Genomic DNA, 22,915 nt, shown 5'->3' on the forward strand with positions numbered 1-22,915 from the left:
GTGGAAGGAGTGCAGATGTGGAAGTCTTGTGAGCTGGATGTTTCTATCCTGAAGGTGCCACTGACTGCCTGTGCGACCTTGGGCATGGCCTCTCTCTGGGCATAGTTACCGCATCAGTAAAGTGACGGCATTCAAGTGATGTCCATTGCCAATAATTGATTAATTCTGCAGCTTTGGAGTAGAGAGGGTGCTTTGCTCCTCTCTTGTCCTGCTGGAGGAGACTGTGATTTTAAAAATGAGCATGGTGTTTGTCATCCGTGTACATCGCCAGGCAAGAAGACATTTGTTCTTTGTGCATCCCTCGTGCTGTGCTAGAATGTTAAAAGAAGAATTTATAATTATTTCCAAATCAACGGAGAGCTGACTGCATAGCATACATCTGTTAGTCTAAGAGACCTCAAATCAAGCCCATAGTATATTAAATGCAATATTTTAAAGATTTGTCCTCTTTTATAAAATGTGTTCTAAGAAACAAATTTTAAAGAGCAGTGTTTTCTAATGTGGGGGCCAAAGACAGGCTGCACCAAAATGTGCCACTTTGACATACTGTTTTAAATAAAAGTTACTTAAGAAATAGCCAGTGCAAGGACACTCAAGCTCCCTTCTAGTCCCCCTGAATAGAAGAAATAAATGTCCCATATGAAAGGTGCCCTCCCTGTACTAAGAAGTAAAAAGAGATCCTTTATTAACACCAGAGATGGGAGCTTTAAAGCCAACAAAGCTGTAGAAACAAACACTGTTACTTTCTTTCTAATCTACCATCTAAATCCAAATTCTGCTTAGAATTCCTTGTAGTTAAAGCTCCTGAACATCTGTTTTCTTTTCTTTTCTTTCTTTCTTTTTTTTTTTTTTTTAAAGGTTTTAGTTTTAAGGAATTTCTGCACCCAGTGTGGGGCTCAAACTCACAAACTCGAGATCAGGAGTCATATGCTCTCCTGACTGAGGCAGCCGGGCACCCCAGATCGGTTTTCCTTATCCTGTCAGCCCCTCACAAATTTATTGTCTCTTTGTCTGAGAAGTATAAAAACTGCCTGTTTTCATCATTAATTTGGGTCTCAACTTCATTATTGGGCCTCCGTGCACATGTAATAAAACTTCAGCTTTTTCTCCTAATACTCTGTCTTGTGTAAATTTAATTCTTAGTCCAGTTGAAAGACCTTGGAGGGTAGCGGGAAAAGTTCTCCTTCCCTACATTAATTTGGGCGTATTAAACCTGACAATTTAAACTTTTTTCCCCTTTAAGCTTTTATTATTGTTTTTAGGCTGGGTACCTAAATTTATATTTCCTTGGGAAAAATAGTAAGTTTACTTTGTATAAGGTTTAAAGCAACCTTTAATACACTTCTCTTTATAATTCATTTTGATGTTTTATGATGTAGGATGATTGACTGTTAGGGAAACTACCACTGCTTGGGAATTAGAAGTAAAAACTGAACTAACTTTATTTTGAAACTTATTCTTTATATCCTTACAGAACATTAGCTCTGATTAAACCAGATGCAGTATCAAAAGCTGGAGAAATAATTGAAATGATAAACAAAGCCGGATTTACTATAACCAAACTCAAAATGATGATGCTTTCAAGGTAATTTGTTGGTCGTTTTCAGTTAATATAAAATCTAATTCCTTATTTTTTCTTTTTTAAATCATCTTTTATTTTTCGTGTTATTCTTTAAAATAAAAGCCTCTCACTGAGTGGCAAAGAGTAGAATAGTAATCTTATTAAAATGAGAAGATAAGAAAACAACAGGTAATTATATTCATCAATAATAATTGAACTCTAAGCAAGTAGGAATTGTCGGATTGTACTTGCCTCATTTTTATTGTGTTCCATTACCTCATTGGCTTTTATAACACCAGTACTTGATAATTGTAATCTCTTCTTCTTAATATATAAGTATAACACACTGTGTAAAAATGGTAGAAGAGGAAATGAATGTTTGATTATTTCCACTTGACAAGGGAATATTGCTGTTGGGATTTCCAAAAGGGATACATTTGGAAATGTTTACATTTTGCTCTGCCCAATGTACGTGATTGGTAAATATGCCGATTTAGTACTCTGAAAAGCAGTCCATTCTATCTGACCTGTAGTTTCTAAGTTATTTAGTGAGAACAGGACTTACCGATAGGTAGGGACATTAACGTGGCAGTTAAGAGAGCTGGCCCTGGGTGGTGTTCTGATGTTACTCCACTGGGTTTTTTTGTTTTTGTTTTGTTTTGTTTTGTATATATTGTATGGGATAGTTGCTTTTTGGCTTTGTGAGAACAGGGACAATGAATAGCAGTAGATACTCAATGCAACTTTGGTAAGTGATCCCTAGACACCTTAACAAAACAGCTTCAAGTTTTATCCCAACAATGACATGCATTTAATTTGAATTTTCCTGCTGTGTAAGCTCTTGCAGTTTACATATTTTCTAGAAAGTCAGGGGGCTTAAGTTTCAGAGCACAGAATTTAGAGCCAGATTGTGTATAATGGTACCACTTACTAGCTGTGTGACTCTGGACAATTTACTCTGTGCTTCATTTTCTTCATCTGCAAAATGGAGGTTATAACCATCTGTATCATAAAGCTGTTAGGATTATGTGAGTTCAATATACGCAAAGTGTTTTGAAAGACCCGGACACCTAGTAAGTATATATAAAGTTAGCTATTGTTATTAATAGCGGTAATACTGCTGATCTTATTATTTAGTGGAACTGAGGTCATGACCCTTTATAAGTAGTTCAGTTTGTCCTGTTTCTGTCTGTATCATGAACGCTTGCCCTGAGAGCAGGCAGTGGGGCTGCATTCTGGAGAAATGACTTTGAATACTTTCAGTGAGATTAAATACTTTTGTTTTTACACCGCTAGTGCTTAATAAATTAGGCATCAAACTTCCCGAGATAAAGATGCCCAGAGAAACTTAACTGCTCCCTTATTTTTTATAGCACCTCATACATCTCTATTAATACCAATGTCAAGTCTTGGATTTTGTCCAACTGAAAAGCTAATAAGCTAGTCTATTACTCTTTCATGGATACTAGCGGAAGACGTGAGACCTCTGAGTCAGAGACAAAAGACTTGATTACGGTACAGCGAGCAGCAGGAGCTTCCTGCCTATGTTGGTTCTCCTTGCCTCCTTGTCCCGTGGGAATAATATGATAGGAATCCAGGTAGATCTTGTATACACAGTTGATTGCATCTTAGCTGAGGGGCATTGAACTTGGGTTATTCACTGTTTCAGTAGCAAGCAGTACACAAGGCTGCTCTCTGTAGTGAAGAGAGACATGACCTCATCCCTCCGAGTTGCTCACTGTAACTGTGACTCGGAGAAAAGGCTAAGAGAGAGGGGAGCTGGGACCTTGTAAGCACACCCAGTCAGTCACGATAGGAGCACTGGAGACCCATGGAGGACTGTCTCCCAGCACCTGAGTCTTTACTAAACTTGTTTGTTCAAATGTCAGTTCCCCAATCGTGGCAGTGTATGAAAGGCAGCAGCTGAGTTGCATCTGACTTTGAACTTCTAGTTCTTGGATCAGTGCCTGATTCAAGGGAGGCACTAAGTAAATATTTATTTCATGAAAGAATTAATGGATAAATCTTTGTGGGAGAGTGATTTCCTTATAAAAACACAGCAAGACATAACAAAACAGTAAAACTCCTTTCTGTGGTGATGCACTTGATGGGAAAAATTCATGAACTTTCATCTTGGTTCCAATTTTGGATGTTGAATGGAGCTAACTATGGGGTCGGTGACACGTTAATTAAGATTTGTCTTTTCTTCGGTGGTAAAGATGATGATTGATTGGTTTTTTTCTTTTTTAGAGGCTCAGTTTTGTTGAAAAGTTTAGAATTGGTTGTTTTAGTCATCTTGCTGCTAAGTCTTTTTTTAAATTTTATTTCTAAGTTTATTTATTTTGAGAGAGAGCAAGTGAGCAAAGGAGGGACAGAGAGAGAGAGAGGAAAAGAATCCAAAGTAGAGCCACATTGTCAGCATGGAGGCTGATGTGGGGCTCGAACTCACGAACCATGAGAACATGACCTGAGCCGAAATCAGGAGTCAGATGTTTAACCAGCTGAGCCACTCAGGCGCCCCTTGCTGCTAATTCTTTTACATTGCTCTCACGTGAGTTTTTCAGACATTCAGTTTTACCTCATTTTAGGCTACAGTACAATATATCCATTTCATTTTTGTGAATTCTTCTGACCCTCTGTAGCTGGTAACAGAAAGGGCATAAATAGAGATTTGCAGCAAGAGATTTGGGTTTGACTCCCTGACCCTCCTTCCCTTTCTAGCACTTTACCTGGGTAAGTTATGTAATCATGTTGAACTTCATTATTTTCATAAGCAAAATGCCGGTGATCGTACCAATTTCAATATATTGTTGTGATAAATAAAATGATTTAATGTTGGTATAATAGGTTCTAGAAAGATGAGTTTTCTTCCCCTCTTATTTCTTGGGATGAATTTTTATTAATTATTTTTTATACTCGAAAAGTATAATTTTCATAGTCTGCTCCTAACCAAAGAAAATATTTCAGTACATTTGGTTTCAATAAGAGCATGCCTGCTGTAGCTTACTCTGTGAATTCATTTGGTAGTAGGCTCATAAAGATCTTAAAACACTGCAGACTAAGTTAATTATCATGCCTGAAAGGATAATCCTTTGCTAGAGGTGCCTTTAACTTTTTTGATATTTTAAAAAGTAGTTAATGCTAACTTATTTGTCATATACTATGCACTCAGTTTAAAGCCTTTTAAATTGAGTTTGAGAGACACCTGATTTGATTAAAATAAAAAGTTGCTTAGATTTTTTTAGCCAATCAGTTTAATCTGTTATTCTTTCAGTGTCTCTGTAGGTTTTCTTTTGTGGGAATACAGATTTAAAACGTAAATCCTACTGCCCTTAGTAAATTCTGAATATCTCCACATTGGCCTTCCTTTTCTGGTGATGTTAATTAAAGCATTTGTTTTTAATATATTAATAATCAAGAAGAATACATTGATATGCTTAATTTGTCAAACAGATTATAAAAACACAAGATCCTTGGCAGAGATTTCAGAGAGAAAACTGTAGCTGTTAAAATTCTAGCCCAACCTTTCAAGTTTAAAGCCTGTAGAAGAAAGTGACAGATTTTGAATATGAAGGTCTATTTGTATTTTTAAATGTAACTTATTTCACTTCTAAAGAACAAATAATTCTTATTGGTCAAATGTTATACTTTGTTTCAAGAATATTAAAGATGCTGGTAAAAGAGAAGATAATAGATAACATGAGGAGAAAAGTAAATATTGCCTCTTACATTCATTGTAATTTTACATCTTAATAGATATTCAACTCCCAAAAAATTTGAGAGGTGGGACAATTTGAGCAGAATATTTAGTGAAAAGTCATTAATCAGTTCCATGCTGATCAAATAAGTAGAAGATTTCATCTTTATTTTATTTTATTAATGCAAGCTACAATAAATTTTTAATGTAATTCTTAACTGTTGTCATTTTGATTATTTTACAGGAAAGAAGCAACAGATTTTCATATAGACCATCAGTCAAGGCCCTTTTTAAAGTAGGTGCTGAATTTGGGGCAAGCAGTTTACAACGAAGGATATTCTGAAAAACTAAAGAATTATAGTTTTACAATTCAAAAATTTGTGATATGAAAATAATCTGTCAAAAGGACCATAGCAACATCTTGTAACTGTAGAGAACCATTTTCTAAGAATTGGGGTGTTTTTTTTTGTCCTTTTATTAAATTAGAATCCTTATTTTACCATTAAATATCTTAAACTTTAATCAGAAGCAAATAGGATGATTTATTTAAATTATAAGAGACATAGCTTTCTTTTTAGATTTCAGTAGAGTAAAACAGTGATAATTATATTTTATGTTGAGTATTTTTTAATGTTTTTATTTATTATTATTTTTAAGCTTATTTATTTTGAGAGAGAGAAAGAGAGAGCAAGAGCACACGTGTGCACAAGGGGAGGGGCAAAGAGGGATGGGGAGAGGGAGAGTCTGAAGCGGGCTCCACACTGTTGGCATGGAACTGGATGTGGGGCTCAAACTCACAGACCATTGAAACCTGACCTGGGCCAAAATCAAGAGTCAGATGCTTAACTGACTAATCCACCCAGGTGCCCCACAGTTTTTAAGGGTTTTAAAAATTTTATTTAAGTAATCTACACTCAACGTGGGGCTCGAACTCACAACCCCAAGATCAAGAGTTGCATGCTCTAATGACCAAGCAGGAGCCCCTGTGTTGAGTATTTTTGCTGTGTTTTTTAAACTTTCTTATTTTAGCATTCTTGTGTACATGAAACAATGTTCACAGAGCCGTTACTTTCGTTCCTTGAAATATCGCAGCTATTATATATTAGAAACTGAATTTATGTTCTAAACGTTTGAATGTTGTGAGGTGCATATTACCTTTGTCGAAGAAGTGCTTACATTTCTAAGAAGGATATTAGTCAGGCTGCTATAGTAAACATACTGCTTGGTATCCTTGCATGTGATCGTGTTTTTCTTTTAATTGTATAAGTGAAAATAATGTTATAGATTGTTTTAAATCAAGCAGTTTAAAATATTCTCAAGCCTTGTTAGCATATACTGTTTTCTTGGAAATTATTATAGTCTTGCTATATGTTTGTATCTTATATGTAATTAGTAGGCAGTATATTTTATTAAGTGGGTGAATTACCTAGTTTTCTGGTATTATGAAAGACACAATAAAAGATGTACCTGCATTAATGGGAAATAGTCTCATGAGACAGTGTTTTTTATGATCAGACATACCTTTCTCTGCATTCTTACATGCCACACTCATGTTATAGGCTTATTCTACTATGTGTTTTGAGAATTCTGTAATACTAGGACATTAGATTATAAGTTTCTTGAGGCCAGGATATCATTGAATATTCTGACTTGTAGTAGGTAATTGTTAAGTGCTTATTGAATAGATAAAAATGGATTTGTTCCCTTGATGTGGGTTCCTTACATCTAATTTTTTTTGGCTACTAAGTCCTAGAAGAATATGTATGTAGATGTCATGTGGGCCTTTTAAAGGATAGAGCATATGAATACTTCTTTGTACATACTATTTTTTAGAAATCCTCTTCAAAATGAATTGCAGTGATTTAAAAAGGGAGTTAACTCATAACATGATTCATGAGGGAAGGAAGTATGTTAAAACAGTCAAGAGTTAGTAGGTACAAAAGGGTTTGTCACACCACGTGCTTTTCTCCTGGAGGGCTCTGTCCCTCTCTCGTAGCTTGGAAGACGGAGAAACGTTGGCTTGCTTTGAAAAGTGTTCGGTCCCTGCCCCAAACAGTAGGAGGAATGGTGTCACTTGTCTCCAGGTTAAACCTGTCATGGCTGCCTTATCCACATAGGGAAGCCGAGAAGGGAAATGAGGTATTGTTTTCATGGGCTGGGGTGCTGTGACTCAGAGCCGGAGTTTTCATCAAGAACTTATGTGTACTCTGTAAAACTCAAGATAGGAATATCCCAGAGTAGCTTTTATAGTAAGGGGATATTTTTCGAGGCCTGTTGATTTGTTTTGTTTTGTTGTTTTTTTTCCGTATCACGAGCCCAGCTCTGTGTTTATTGACTGAAAGTATACTGTGGTTCTTTGAATTCTAATCTACACAAAAGTAAATGAATTCTTACTATAAATATGTAATAAGACATCACCCTCATCACTTTCTATATTAGAAGTATGACTTAACTGCAGTGGTAAACCACATGAAAATAAAAAGGAAAATCCTTCTGTACCTTTCCAGGCAATGGGAAAAGCATAGATTACCATAGGCATTTCGAGTCAATGAAGTAGTCTTATTTAAGTGAAACATTGGCTTTTTTTTCCTTTGCTAACAGTAAATAATTTGATACCAGCAGTGATGTGTAGTGACTCACGCTGCTGCAGGACACTCAACTCACAAAAATTTATTTTGCCTATGTAGAATTCACTGTATCTGACAGTTCCGAGATCATAATATCCATGCGTGTGTTGAAACACTCCAATTGTATCTTGTGAGTAGAGATCCATAGCTTGACAGGAAAATGAAGCAAATCAGTCTCTTACCTGTTTTGTAGCGAGCTGATCCAGTTTATTACGAGTGGTCCTACTGTCGCCATGGAGATTTTAAGAGATGATGCTATATGTGAATGGAAAAGACTGCTTGGGCCTGCAAACTCCAGTATGGCACGTACGGATGCTCCTGGAAGCCTGAGAGCCCTCTTTGGAACAGATGGCATAAGAAATGCAGCTCATGGCCCTGATTCTTTTGCTTCTGCTGCCAGAGTAAGGTTTTTAAAAAATATTTTATTCTGTTTTTGCTTTGTCAGATGTTTTATGTGAGAGCAAAACATTTCTGTCACTGCTAACTTAGGGTAGATTCATACAGGTGACCCAGTAGTAGAGAAAATCTTTGACCTGTTGCCTAGGGTTAAACAGTATTTCAATAATATGTCTCTTGGGGCACCTGCGTTGCTTAGTCGGTTAAGCATCCGACTTTCGCTTAGGTCATGATCTTGCGGTTCGTGGGTTCGAGCCCCGCGTCGGGCTCTGTGCTGACTGCCAGCTGAGAGCCTGGAGCCTGTTTCAGTCTGTGACTCCCTCTCTTTCTGACCCTCCCCTGCTCATGCTGTCTCTCTCTCTCTCTCTCTCCTAGAAATAAAAAAAAATAAAAAAATAAAAAATAATAATATGTCTCTTTTGTGAACCAGTAACTTGGTCATGGTCAAGATGAGTTTTCTCCAATTAAAATACTTGTCATCCTAATTTTTGTTCCAAAACCATTTCAATTATTCAGGCTCATAAATGTTTGAATTACTGAATTCATATAAGACTACTTTATTGATAGTAAATATTCAGAAATAAAGCATTATTTAATATATTTTTCCTGACTCCTACTTAACATTCTTTTCAAGCTTAATATCCTTTTCTTTTCCTATATGTAGCTAGTGTTCATGAAAAAGTTTTTATGCTTCTTACAATTACTCCTTATTTTAAATCCATATAAATAAGGTATTTTACTGGCTTTATGCTGATGTTGATTTAATGAAGTTGCACATTTATTCTTAGTGTCATGAGAAATTTCTCAGCTAATTTAAGATGGTTTTTAGTCTGGTCATGCTTTCATTAAAATAATGTTAGGCAATTTTAGAATAATCGAATTTTTCTTTTTCTTACAGCTCTGTCAACAGATCCTTTAAGTTTTCCCTTCAAATTAGACCTTGAATGTGATTGTTGTGGCCTAAGTCATTGTTATATTTTGTCTGGACTACTGCGTAAGCCTTCTCATTCCCCTTTCCTCTTCTCTGACACTCAGTTTATGAAAAATTTACCTTGGCCACATAAAATTAACCAGGCTAAGAGTGATCTTTGAAAAACAAATCAGATTAACAATTTAACTATTGACGACTCTTTAGTGAATTTTTATCTCTTTTACAATAGAATCCCACGTCGTTATTGTGGGCTCCAGAGCTCTACCTGATCTGATTACCATCTGTCTCTCTGGCTTTATCTCCAGTTAGTCTTTCCTTTATTCACTGCGTCCCAGGCACTGACCATCTTGCTTGAATAGTGAATTTCTGCCTGGCTTGTTCAATCAACAGTAAAGAGGACAGTGGAGTTGACTGAGAGTGAGGGAAGGAGGGACTGATGAGGTCATAGAAATAATCAGGGGAGATAGCACATGGTTTTGTAGACCACGGTAGTATTTTTGACATTTTCTCAGAGGAAAACTGGGACCTCATGCAGGGTTAGAGCTGGCCTGTGAAAGGGCCACGCTGGCTACTGCATCGAGCACAGTCTGTAGTGGACAAGAATGGCAGCAGGGCGCCCAGTTAAGAGGCTGTCGCAATAATCCAGGGAGACGATGGCTTGGACAAAGGTGGTGGCATTGAGAGGTGTATATAGATACATTTTAAGATACATTTTAATGGTTGAAGGTCAAATGAACAAGATTTCCTTCCAGATTAAATGTAGAGTATGAGAAAAATTGATATCAGGGATTACTCCAAAGTTCTTGCCGTGAACAACTTGGAAGGCTGCAGTTTACCTACACTGAAATAAGGAAAGCTATGGCTAGAATCAGTATGGATGGAAACTCAGGGGTTAACATTTTGGACATTGCAAATTTAACATGCATGTTAATGATCAAAGTAGAGAGATGGTGGGCAAAAAATTTAATTATAGGAGTTTGGAGTTGCGGAGGGAGGTCTGGACTAGAAAATATGGGATCATTGGCATCGAAATGGTATCAAAGCCTTGAGAATGGTTAAAGATTACCCAGGAGAAAGTACAGATAGAGAAGAAAGGAGAACAAAGATGGAGTCTTTGTGTTCCTAGGAAAAGGCTGAAGAAGCAGCAGCAGCAAAGGAGGAAAGCCAAGCGAGGAAAATAGTCAAAGGGGAGAGAATGATCAGTGGGATCAGGTGAGGCAGATCTATCAAGAAATAAGGGCACTGAAATTGACCATTGGATTTTGCAATGGAGAGTACATTGGTGGAGTTTGTAAGGGATAGAGGAGTGGAGGCAAAGTCCTGCTGCAGTGGATTTCAAAGCAAATTAGAGGACAGGAAGACAAGTTTTTTAGGAGTGTTGCTGGAAGTTGAAAGAAATAAGGTGGTATCTGAAAAAAAACATTTTTTTTTAAGATGAGAAGAATTACAGATGTGAAAAATTGAGGATATAGAAAAAAAAGTGAGACTTACTGGCACAATGTCCTTGATTAGGTAAGAAGGAATGGAAATTAGAGCCCAGATTGACTGCGCGTGGGTACAGGGGTAGTTGTCTGTAGCAAGATGTGTGGGTGCAGATACTGATTCTTATTCCCTTTCCTTAATTATGACAATGGGGAGCAAGGTCAAAAACAGCTAAAAGTGAGAATGAGGGAGAAGGTGTTTATTGGTTTGAAGAGAGAGAAGATGTGAAATAATCATCAGAAAGACTAGGAAGAGGAAGCAATTAGGGAAATATGGGTGCTCTGCTGACTCAGTGGCCCATCTGATGTTCATGGTTATGAATTCTGAGTGTGGTTGTTCTCTTTCCTTGGTCAGCCACGTGGGTGTAGGTGCAGAGTAGGTGGAGAGTTGACGTCAACCGTGGCTGTGGTTTTGTGAAGCGAACTTGACAGGAGGGTCTGGTAGTCAATGGAGTGTGCGAGACTGATTATAGTCTTTGACCTTTGATCTTAGTAGTAGACAATCACTCTAAATGTAGTATTACTTTCTATAGTTAAATTACCAATCAGATCTTTTAAGATATTACATAAGTGATAAGAATAAAAAATTAATGAAATGGGGCTGACCTGAAAGTCACTGACCATGTTCATTGATATTTGCCTCCTGTTTCCCTCCATTATTATCTTACCCCATCCATTTCTAGCAGTTTATTTAATAAGTTTAAACACAAGTATGCTGGTCAGGTTTTAGACAATTTAGGCTCCATATGTATTTATATATTAGATGATTCCATCAGTGAGCACCGTGAGGGGAGGGATTTTCGTGTTTTGATCAATAGAACCTGTGTGGCACATAGCAAATGGTGATTGAATTCTGGTATTGGTCATGAAAACTCCCTAGTTACTTCCCATTGGTGAACAATATATTTTTAAAGTTTCTGTATTAAAAACTTTGATACAAATAAAATGGGAAGAAATGGAAAAATGTGAGCATATAATTTTTATATTTTTCTCAAGACGTTTTACCTTACAAATATTCTGTGCCTTTTGTGAACAAACCATGAATCTTGACCCTGAGTCCGACTACACCATGTTGCAGTATTATGATTTATGAGAAATACATATTTGGTCATGCAGATGACCAAAGTATTTTTTCATATATATTTGATCTTTGTCCAGTTTCTGGGTCACAGCTCCTCCAAATCCTTGGAATTTCCTAGGTGTTGAGGGTGATAAAGGTGTCCTTTGTTGTGTTAATAAAATGACTTTTGGAAAGCATCTAAGGACAGAGGCTGGTTGCCAAGAGAACCAACAGTGTGGCTAGAGGGTAAGACCTTTTGGTCTTTATCTCATGACCCCTGGGAAGGGGAGAAGGGCTGGAGGGGGCGGGGGGCGTGAAATAGCTGATGGGGATTAAAGAGTACACTCATGATGAGCACCTGGGTATTGTATGATATTGTTGAATCACTGTATTGTACACCTGAAACTAATACTACACTGTATTTTAACTAACCGGAATTTGAATAAAAACTTAAGGAATAACCAATGGCTAATGATTTAATCAGCCGTGCCTACATAGTGAAGCTTCATAAAAGGACTGGGTTTGGAAGGCTTTGGGGTTGGTGAACAAGTGGAGATTGGGGAGAGCGGTGTGCTCTTTCCCCATACCTTGCCCTGTGTATCTCTTCCTCTGGCTATTGATTCGTAGCCTTTATCATGTCCTTTAATAAGCTGGGAAACTTAAGTGTTTTCCAAAATTCCGCGAGCCTCTCTAGCAAATTAATTGAACCGAAGGAAGAGGTCGTTGGAACTTTCTGTCTGTAAACAGACAGTCCGTCGGAAGCATAGGTTGCCTGGAGTTGGTAACGGGATTCTGCAGTGAGGGTACTCTTGTAGGACTGAACTTTAGTCTGTTGAATCTGATGTTGTCTCTGGGTAGATAGTGCCCGAATTGAGTTGATTTCTCAGACACCTGCTGGGAGAATTGCTTTGGTGTTGTGTGTGGGGGAACATTCACACGTTGGAATGGGTCTGGAGCCCCTAAAAGACATGTTTTTATTTGATACTTAGTATAGGTTGTGCATTTATTTAGTACTATTGATTCTGAAAATAAGTGGATTCACAAGTGCAAGGAGCTTTATACTTTAATATGATAAAGCTAGTCTTGTCGTAAGTATATGTTTGTTTCTGTGGATGCACATACGTATGTGCCTATCTTCAAATACAGTTTGTAGAATGATTTTTTTTTCTTTTGGTAGCGGAGAAGCTTCTGCAGAGTTAGCCACCATAATCCTTCCTCCTAAAGAAATATCTTAAACATATTTGCTTCTATTTTGTACATTTAAATTTTTTAGCTTTTTCTGACATTTGTCCCTGAAGTACCCCATTGTCATGAACCCTGTAGGATGCACCTTTCCTTGAGTCTTGTCTTGGGAAGAGTGAGTATTGTGGACATCATGTTAGCTGTCAAAGAGAAATCTGGCTGCAACACAAAGCACACATGAGGAAGTAAGGACGGTACCTGTGAATTAAAAACTGAAAACCTGCGGCTCCTGGGTGGCTCAGTTGATTAAGTGTCTGACTTCGGCTCAGGTCATGATCTTGCGCTTCGTGGGTTCGAGTCCCATGTCGGGCTCTGTGCTGACAGCTAGCTCAGAGCTTGGAGCCTGTTTCAGATTCTGTGTCTCCCTCTCTCCCTGACGCTCCCCTGCTCATGCTGTCTGTCTCTCAGAAATAAATAAAAACATTAAAAAATTAAAAAAAAAAAAACTGAAAAAGTCACACAAGCGTCCCCAAATTGTCTCTCCTTGATGTGAAATTCCTGTTAGTTCCTATTTAATGTTTTTTTCTTTCTTATCCAGATGGCATCAAAACTTAGACTATACTTAAAGTTTTCTCTTCAGTTGCCTTTGACTACGTATTGAGAGCAGCCACTACAGTGTGGCTTCATCTGTTCATTCCACCAAAATCATTTTGGCTGACATAGTCAATGTCCTCTTAATAACAAAATTCAAGGAAAAATTTCTATTGTTTTTGTATCTTCCTGCAACATTTAAGTTTGAACACTTTCTCCTTTTTGAAAATCTTTACCCTATTTTGATTTTGTGATATCTCACTGTCCATGTTTCTTTATAGCTATCAGATCATGATCTGTGTCTTATTAATAGGCTTTTCTTCCTTCACCTATCCTTTAGAGTGATGATGTTAATCAGGCTCCAATCTGTCACCTACTAATGTTTTTGCCCTATTTCTCAGGCTCGGTCTATAAGATCAAGGGAGTAGTTGTACTACATTACAGTATTCTTCTGCAGATTAAATAAAATGATATAAGTGTTTAGCATAGTGCCTAAAACATAGTGTTTAATAGATATTATCTGTTATTAATATTCCACTTTCATGGTGTTCTCAAATCTCTACCGATTGGCTGTAGTGCATAATATCAATATATAAAAATCAATAGTATTTTTGATACACCTGAAATAACCAGTTAGAAAATGTAAACTTAAAGTTCTTTCATATTGTTAAAAAAAAAAAAAGTATATGTACTTAGGATAAACCTAACAAAAGATGTGAGAGATCTTTATGGAGAGAAACATAAATTTTATTGTAGGCCATGACAAAAGACTTAAGTAAATGAAGATCTATACCACGTTCGTGGATGTGAAGATTCAGTATCATAATGATAAAAAGTTTTTCCAAATTGATCTATAAATTCAGTGCATTTCTAGTCAAATTGTAGCAGAGTTTTTTTTCATGAAGCTTAATGAAATTCTTGTGTAGAAGAGCCAAAAGAGCCAAGGAATTTTTGAAGGGTAAGAAGAAGTGGTGATAAGATGACTTGCTTATGCAGGAGGAAGCCTTTTATAAAGCTTTGGTAGAAAAGCAGTGTGAGGTTGGTATGGGAGTAGACAAGTGTTTCAGTGTAACAGCACAGGGTACTCAAGAAATGACCCATAAGTAATGAGATCTTGGTGGCATTATAAATCAGTGGGCAAGAGATAGACTGATAGTCAATAAATTGTACTAGATAATTTTATGTGAAAAACTCAACTTCTTAAGTCTATAGGTAAGGTTCTCTTTAGTCTTTCAGATTCATACTCAAATAATGCATCCCAAACTGAACTGATAACTCACCAAACTATTCCTTTTGTATTCTGCATACCATTAGCAAAGGAACTTGAGAGCCAGTAAATATTCTTCTGCCTCCTTTGTCCCCTACATCCAATAAATAAAAAGTTGTGTAGATTTATCTTCTAAACATTTTTTTCACCTCTCTCCTTTTCCTTCATTCCTCCTCTCACTGTTCTGGGTGTGACCTGCGCTGCTGCAATAGCTCTGGCTCAAACTTTTCTCCCTCAGATACCTCTTCCACATAGGTTTCCGAGTACGAGATCTAAAAATTCTGATTGATCCATGTCATGAATCTACTAAACATGTTCCAGAGTACTGCGTTATCCCCAGAATCAAGTTGAAGCTCCTTACTGTGTTTTATGATAATGATCTGAATGCTCGCCTCTTCTCCAGTCTCACATCCTGCCTCTCCCTCTTTCGACTGTGGTCTGTCTTCGTCCTCTGTTGCCTTTACTCTTTCTGCCTCTGCCCTAGAACGCCATCTCTCCCTTCGCCCAGGTAGTTTTTACTGGCCCTTTAAACTCTGCTCAGAGTTCTTTAGATATTACAGATGCAGATTTTTTTTACCCAAGTACATGATTTGCAAATACTTTCTCACTGTATATTGTTTGCATTTTTACTTTCTTCAACAGTGACCTTGATGAGTAGAAGTTTTTAGTTTTGATGAAGTCCAGTTTATCAATTTGTTCTTTGATGTGCTGTGGTTTTTGTGTCACATCTAAGAAATTGTCACCTCATTCAGGGTCACAAAACTTTTCCCTTTTGTTTTCTTCCAGAAATTTTACAGTTTTTGGTTTTATATTTAGCTCCATGATCCATTTTGAATTAATTTTTATATATGGTGTAAGGTCTGAACAAAATTTGTTGTTTTGCATATAGATATCTGATTGCTCCAGCATCATTAGATTTGAACTTATTAAGAAAACAAACATCCCAATTAGAAATGGGCAAAAATTTTTAATAGGCATTTACTTCACCAAAGAAGATACACGAATGGTATATAAGCGCACATTAAAAGTGCCCAACATCATTTGGCATTATGGAAATACTAATTAAAACCACAACGAGCTACCACTACACACCTTTTAGAATGGCTGTGGTTTAAAAGACTGAGCATATCAAGTGGCAAGAATGAGGAGAAACTAGAACTGTCATATGCTGCTGATGGAAGAGAATTTAAAATGGTACAGTCACTTTGGTGACCAGTTTGGCTGGTGCTTAATAACTAAAAGTTAAACATGCAGCTATCCTATGATCCAGCCATTCCACTTTTAAGTATTTTCCCAAGAGAAATGAAGACACTATTGATACAAAGACTTGTACATAACAACTTTGTTCATAACCACCTTATATGTGATATCCAAAAACTAGAAATAACCCAAATGTCCAAGAGATGAGTGGATAAACAAACGATGATATTAACACCTGGAATACTATTAGGCAATAAAAAAGAATGAAGTATTGATACACACTACATTGCATTCCCAACATTTTGCTGAGTGAAAGAAGCTGGACTAAAGAGCCCATACTATATAATTATATTTAAGTAAAATTATTAAAAATGAAACTAATTCATGATGGAAAACAGATCATTGGTTACTGGGCCAACTTATTGACAGTAAGGGAGGTAATGGTTAATGGTAGGGAAAGCCGGGAGAGGCAGAAGAAAGGAATTGCCCGGAGGAAGGAGGGAGGACTGATATGCTTATTATCTTGATTGTGGTGATGTTTTCTCAGGAGTAAACATGTCAAAACTTACCAAATTTTATCCTTTAAATATACTCAGTTGGAAGTATGATCATTAGACCTCAACAAAACTTAAAAACCAGTGACAACAACTCTGCTCAACTGTTATCAATTTCCTGGTTCTGTGAGGTACCCTTCCTTGGGGCTTGCTTCATACCTACTGCACATCACTATTTCTTACCATGTTTTAAAAGTGTTTGTGTTTATGTTCATCCTCTCAGTAGACTGTGAATTCCTTGAGGATGTCCGATTCATCATCATACCTCCAGGATCTAGGTCACCTCGGTTCAAAAATGTTTTGGAATTCAAAACTACAACAGACTTTATGTGTATTGAGTGCTCACTGTGTCGCAGGCGTCATTCCACACGCTTTGGTATCTGATTTAACTCTCACAATCTCCTGTATAGTCGCTTATATCATCCCAATTTACCAGGAACTGAAACTCCGTGAATTTAAGCACCTTGGCCTCCTGACAACTTGAGCCCAGGCAGCTCTGGCTGCAGAGCCCCGTGTTTAACCGCCAGTCTCCACTGTGGACACCAGAAGTAGCGGCTTCCCTTGTTTTAAACATTATAGTCTTTTAGACTATGTTAGTGATGGAAACACTTTCAGAGAATTTGGCAAGTGGAGAAGAAGATTTAGCATTAGTAATCCTGCCACTGATGTTTACAGTTTGTTTATGGAATATTCCTTCCATCTCATTCCCTTGATCATTTATATAATTTACATAGTAAACACCATGTACATGATTTTAACTTGATTAATTTTTTCACTTAATTTGGTATTTTTCATGTTACAATATTATTATCATAAGAGTAAATTTTATTGACTACGGAATATTTTGTTATATGGATATAACATGATTTATTTAAATATCCCCTTACTTTTGGACGTCTTGTTAGGTTCTCTCTCTTTTTGATTTGTAAATAAGGCTGCATTGATCACGTGACTTTCATTTCTTAAAGTTTTGGATTTTCTGAGAACAGATTTCTTATTTGGTGTTAGGGTATATAGAGAGAAAGTTCAGTGTTTTCATGTTTAGTCTGAGGCACTTACAAAAATGATATTTAAAATTACTATATGAAAGTTTTGGAGAAACTTTTAACCAGCAATCATTCAATGTAGATTAGTCAGATGTTTCAGTGAGATTACCATGGGGTCTTAGGTGAAATTTATGAAACAGTGCAGCTGTTTTGTTACAATGTGTTAAGTAAGATATAGTTCAAAAAGCGAAGACTCATGGAGTCTTTTTAGTAAAGTTACATATTTCTGCTACGCAGTTCAGGAATATGTAAAAGGCTAAGAGTAATAGCAGGGACCCTAGGTGGGAGAGGAGCCTTATGTAAAATGCTTAAGCAGCTCAAATCACAAAGGAATGCCAACATTTATTTTATTTTATTTTATTTTTGCGACTATTACATTTGTTGTGTGAAGTCTCTAAATTAGTTGCCATAACAATGACCTAGTAGAAGTGCTCTTGCAAATGTCAGCTTAGATTAATCACTGGGACGATAGGACAGCCTGCACAGGGAGAAAGAGAAAGCAAAGGCATAAAATAGAATTACTCGCGTTCAACTGAGAAGGTATATTTAAGTAAAACCTTGCCTGAAACACATATTTATTCAGCATATGTAAATGAGTACTTGGAAAGCTGGCATTTTCATTTTTAAAAATTGAGGAAGAAAAGAGAGGAAAATCGAGACAAAAATAATTGGCCCAATAATTGGTTCAACTAGAGGTGGAACAGGTTAGCACAGCTTCTTTACTTTTGAAGGACAGGTAGTGGACAAAGTCCAGGGCTTTGGAACCACTGTGAACTGGATCCAGATCCTGACTTTGCCACTCGCTAACATGTAAGGGCTTATGACTCAAGGCTTTCTCATGTGTGCAGCGTGGATAGATGTATCTTATTCAGCACATGCAGGATTTATTAGTTTCTGAATTTCAGTCATTTCGTTATATTGAGAAGCTGCTAGGGCCAAACTGGGTCCTGGCTTCCTTGGAGCCTACATCAGTTCTGATGGTGAAGGGGATGCCAGATAATAAATAAATAGACATAAAACAAGTCAGGTGGTAAGTGCTATGAAGATGATAAAGCAGGGGAAGGGATAGAAAAAGACCAGGGTGGAGGAAGGACTGTGTGTTGAGTAGAAGTGAGGAATGCTGTTAAATATATTTATATGAATACAAATCTATGTCAGGAAGCCCTCACAGTCTCTGGTTTGAGCAGAGATGAGAAGGAAGTGAGGGAGAAACCATGCAGGTATCAGAGAGGAAGAGTGTTCGGCGAGAAAGGGAACAATACCTGGCAAAGGTTCTGAGGTGGGAACTTGTTTGCTGTGTTTAAACAGTGAGTGGGTGGGGGTCACTGGTGCCGGAACAGAAATCTAAATGTTTTTTTTTTTTGTGGAAATAGATGATTAGCTCAAGGTATAGCTGGGAGCCTAGGGACCAGAGCCTATAATAAGGCCTTGTAGACATCTAGAACCTTAAACTTCATGCTGAATGAGATAAAAGGCTACTGGAGTGTTCTGTGCAGAGGAGCAGCATGTGTTTTGCAGGTTTCGTGCTGTCTGCAGTGTTAAGAATAGATCAGGCCAGGTGGGTGTAGGTGTGTTGGGGGAAAAGTTGGAATGGCAGATCAGTTAGGAGGTTAGAGCAGTTGTCAAAGGGAGAATTGGTGATAGTCATGGACCGGGTGTCCGATATGGAAGTGGTTGGATTCTGGACATGTTATAAAGGATTTTCTGAGAGATTAGATGGATGGCCAAGGAAAGGAGAGGAATCAGGGATCACTCAAAGTTCTTTCCTTTGGCCTGTGCAGTTGGAACGATGGGAAAATAGGGTGCGAGTGAACAGATTTTATGGGAGACTGTGGAAATCAGGACATTTTAAATGTGAATCCTCTATAAGTGGTAGTGGCTTTGATATGGGTGTGGAATTTAGGGAGGAGGTTGGACTGGAGGCAGAAACGTGGGAGCCATCAGAATACAGGTGGCATTTAAAGACATGGGACTTGAGCTCATCGAGAGAGTGCCGGTAGATAGAAGATGGACCCCGGAGCTCGCCAACACAGGGGTCAGCCACATGGGAGAAAACCGTCAGAGGAGACTGAGGAGGAGCAGCCAGTGAGGCAGGAAGAAAGTCAAGGGACGAAAGCATTCCAGGATGTAGAGAGAGATCGCCTGTGTCAAATCCTGTTTGGGCCAGGGGGTGAGGGCTGAGAAGTAGCCAGAGGACTTGGCAATGCAGAGATCACATTGAGCAGTTTGCAAACCCAAGTGATTGCCACTTTAAGAGAGAATGGAGGTGAAAAGTAAAGAGAGAGAATAAAGACCCCTCCCCCCCTTTTGAGGAGTTTTGTTGCAAAGGAAGCAGAGAAACAGGAGCTCCAGAGGAGGCACTTCCTTTCCAGGCTGCAACCCTCTTGCTATGTCAAGTTGACTTCATTCATTCATTACCTGTCAGGACCCCATAGGGGTGTGGAGTTTTCACCTGGATCATACAGTTCCTCTGAGAGTAGGTAATCAAGTCATCTGATGCAGGACTAGAAGTGGACGTTGCTGTTGTTACGATCAAGAAGAGTCATAAACAAAGACGGCAATGTGATAGGAAAATATCCAATGTCTAAGGTATAGAACACTTAATTCTAAGATGTCTTACCGCCAGAACTGCACTGGTGTATACACTACAGTTTGAACAATCCCTCACGTTCTCTGTGGTTTTCAAAATTGTACATCAGCGTGGCCACATTAACACTTCCTATGATCTTTCAATTTTTAAATTCGAGGATAAATGAATACTTAGTTTGAGGCATTTGTGTCAGATGCTAAGGGACCTGCAAAGCCATGCAGGTTAGTTACTTGCTTCAAATTTAAAACTTGGGAAGGGCAGTTACCCAAATAGCCACAGTTTTGATTGGGGACATCACAAAAGGCCTCCTCCTGGAGTCGGTGATGTTTGGAGTGGTCCTTTACACATTGGTAGAGTTCTTTGGAGCTTTGGACAGAGGGATTATAGGGTATACTGGAAATAAAAGGAAAAGCTTTGGGCGGAAAGCATTTGTCTAAATAATTAAAAGAATTAATTAGTGTGTGTTTGTGGCTAGTTCAAATTGCTGAGTTGTCTTAGTGAACCATGTGCAAAGCAGATAACATAGACTGAATCTGGTTATAAAATAAAGCTTGTATGATTTAATTGTATGCTAGAACTAGTTTAAACTAATTAGTTAAAACTAATTTTGTAGTTCTGATTCTTAAATACTAATCTGTTTCTACAAAGAAACCCTAGTTTTTAATTTTACGTATTTCAGTAAAAAATCTAAAATTGGACCTGTGTCTGTGAACTAATGCTTTGAGGAAAATAAGAACTTTATATTCATTACTTCCAATATTCAAAGTATGTTAAGATGTTATTAGTTTTAATCCTAGGGCAGAATGATACATGTTCTCATTACTTTCATTGTACTTTTTTATATGATCTTTTGATTACAAGACTTAAAACAGGGTTCAGTTAATCAGTCTTCGTAAAAGTAGTTTTTAGAAAATTTGAAGCAAAGAATTTATACTATGAAACTTTAAAAGTAATCATGTCATTTTCTTTCTCTCAAATAAATATCCTAGGAGTTCAAGATAAGAGATGACATGTGCCAAAGTTATTTCTCTCTGTCTATAGGAAATGGAGTTATTTTTTCCTTCAAGTGGAGTTTGTGGACCAGCAAACACTGCAAAATTTACCAATTGTACCTGTTGCATCATTAAGCCCCATGCCATCAGTGAAGGTAAGTACTGTGTTAAATACAATATATCTGAATACATTTTGTTAATAGGAGCTTATTTTCTTAGTTCATATTTTTGATGTACTTCATCGCAGAAATTAAAGTATAATTTTAGTACTTTTTTTTCCTTTGGAGTCACATGAACAAAGGTAAGATGAGTGAAAAGTCTGCCTACGCTTATATTTATCTGCATAGCTGTACATTTTTAAAAAAGACGTTCCTTGGTGCTGATCATGATCATGCTTGTCCTGTTTGAGGTCTTGATTCCTTGACTTTAGATCTGCCTCCTCGCAGCCACAAACCTGATTTACTTAGTTCAGTGAAATAGGCCTTAAAACAATGTCTGCAGTGTGCCCTGAGAAAGCTGAAGAAACTTCCTTTAGTGCTTAGTATGTGAAACAGAATTCTTTGACTGAATATGTAAATACATATTCATACACACACATACATGTACACATGTACACAGATGTGTAGATAGGTAGATGTGTATATATGGCTATATACAGAGAGTCTGTAAACTTTTTTTATCTTTCTTCATCTCTTTGTTTTATTCTGTTGTATACATTTTTGTCAACTATTCCAAATCCTTTTGGAAATGAGACGGGTATAATTTAAAAGATTATCCTTAAAAAAAAGTAGAATATTCTGAATAATAAACATAGGTGAATGGGGTTTTTTTAGTTTTTTTTTCCCCCTAAGTATCAAAAGTACTTCAGGTGTACAGTAGAACACTTAGAAATGGAGTGAAAAAGGAAACAATAAAAGTTACCTGTTTTTCCATTGTCTTGACATAGTCTTTGTTAATACTTTTATATTTCCTCTAAATCCTTTTCTTCTGAATATATGTGCGTCTGTGTGTATACTGACATGTAATTGTGAACATGGTTGTGATGTAGTGCATAGGATATTGTTTTAATTTTACGGAGCATTTTTGGATGCTCTTAATTCTTCATGAATACTTTAGTAGTTGTACACCGTGCAGTCATAGAGATGTAGTATAATATTGGGATACTTAGGTTTCCAGTTTTTTGATGTTAACAGTAAAGTTTTGAATATCTTTGTACATTAATATTTGACTGTATCTCTAATCATTTCCTCTGACCACTTTTCTAGAAATAGAACTATTGGTTGGAAGGATATGAAGATCTTAAAGATCTTGTTGCATAATTAATACTTCTTTAATTATTTAGGAAGTACTTTAATATCTTGTAAATCCTTAGGACCACAGTTATAGGGAGCTAATATGTGTGGCAGTAACGAATATTTATGGAGGCCTTACCACCGTGTGCTAGGCTGTAAACTGAGCACCTTATACATATCTCCTTTAATAGTCATATCAATTAGGCCAAGTAGGTGGATATCTCATTCTTTTCCAGATAAGTGAGCTGAGGCTATCTGAGAATAAGTTATTTCCCCCAGTTTAGAGTCGGGAATCTAGGGTACAGACCTGGTGTCTTCTAACCTCCACGTTCTTTCCTCTCCATTTAGGGCTCCACAGTAAGATGGTTACAATAACATGATTAGCAACACTTCCACAGGAAGTAATAATCATATTTGAAATGGCTGGTGTTGACAAGCTATGAAAAAC

General features: G+C 37.2%; 1 protein-coding gene across 2 annotated transcripts in view; it reads left to right on the plus strand.

Moving 5' to 3' along the window:
- Positions 1-22,915, plus strand: part of NME7 (NME/NM23 family member 7) — a 250,630-nt gene that overhangs the window by 53,750 nt on the left and 173,965 nt on the right. For both annotated transcript variants that reach the window (XM_077761775.1, XM_077761776.1), the window contains exons 4-7: positions 1,475-1,585; positions 5,503-5,553; positions 8,079-8,286; positions 21,225-21,330. In XM_077761775.1, coding sequence (XP_077617901.1) covers positions 1,475-1,585; positions 5,503-5,553; positions 8,079-8,286; positions 21,225-21,330 — 476 coding nt within the window. The remainder of the gene's footprint in view (positions 1-1,474; positions 1,586-5,502; positions 5,554-8,078; positions 8,287-21,224; positions 21,331-22,915) is intronic.

This window comes from Crocuta crocuta, unplaced genomic scaffold, assembly GCF_008692635.1.
Source record: "Crocuta crocuta isolate KB4526 unplaced genomic scaffold, BGI_CrCroc_1.0 scaffold243, whole genome shotgun sequence".
NCBI classification, from domain to species: domain Eukaryota; kingdom Metazoa; phylum Chordata; class Mammalia; order Carnivora; family Hyaenidae; genus Crocuta; species Crocuta crocuta.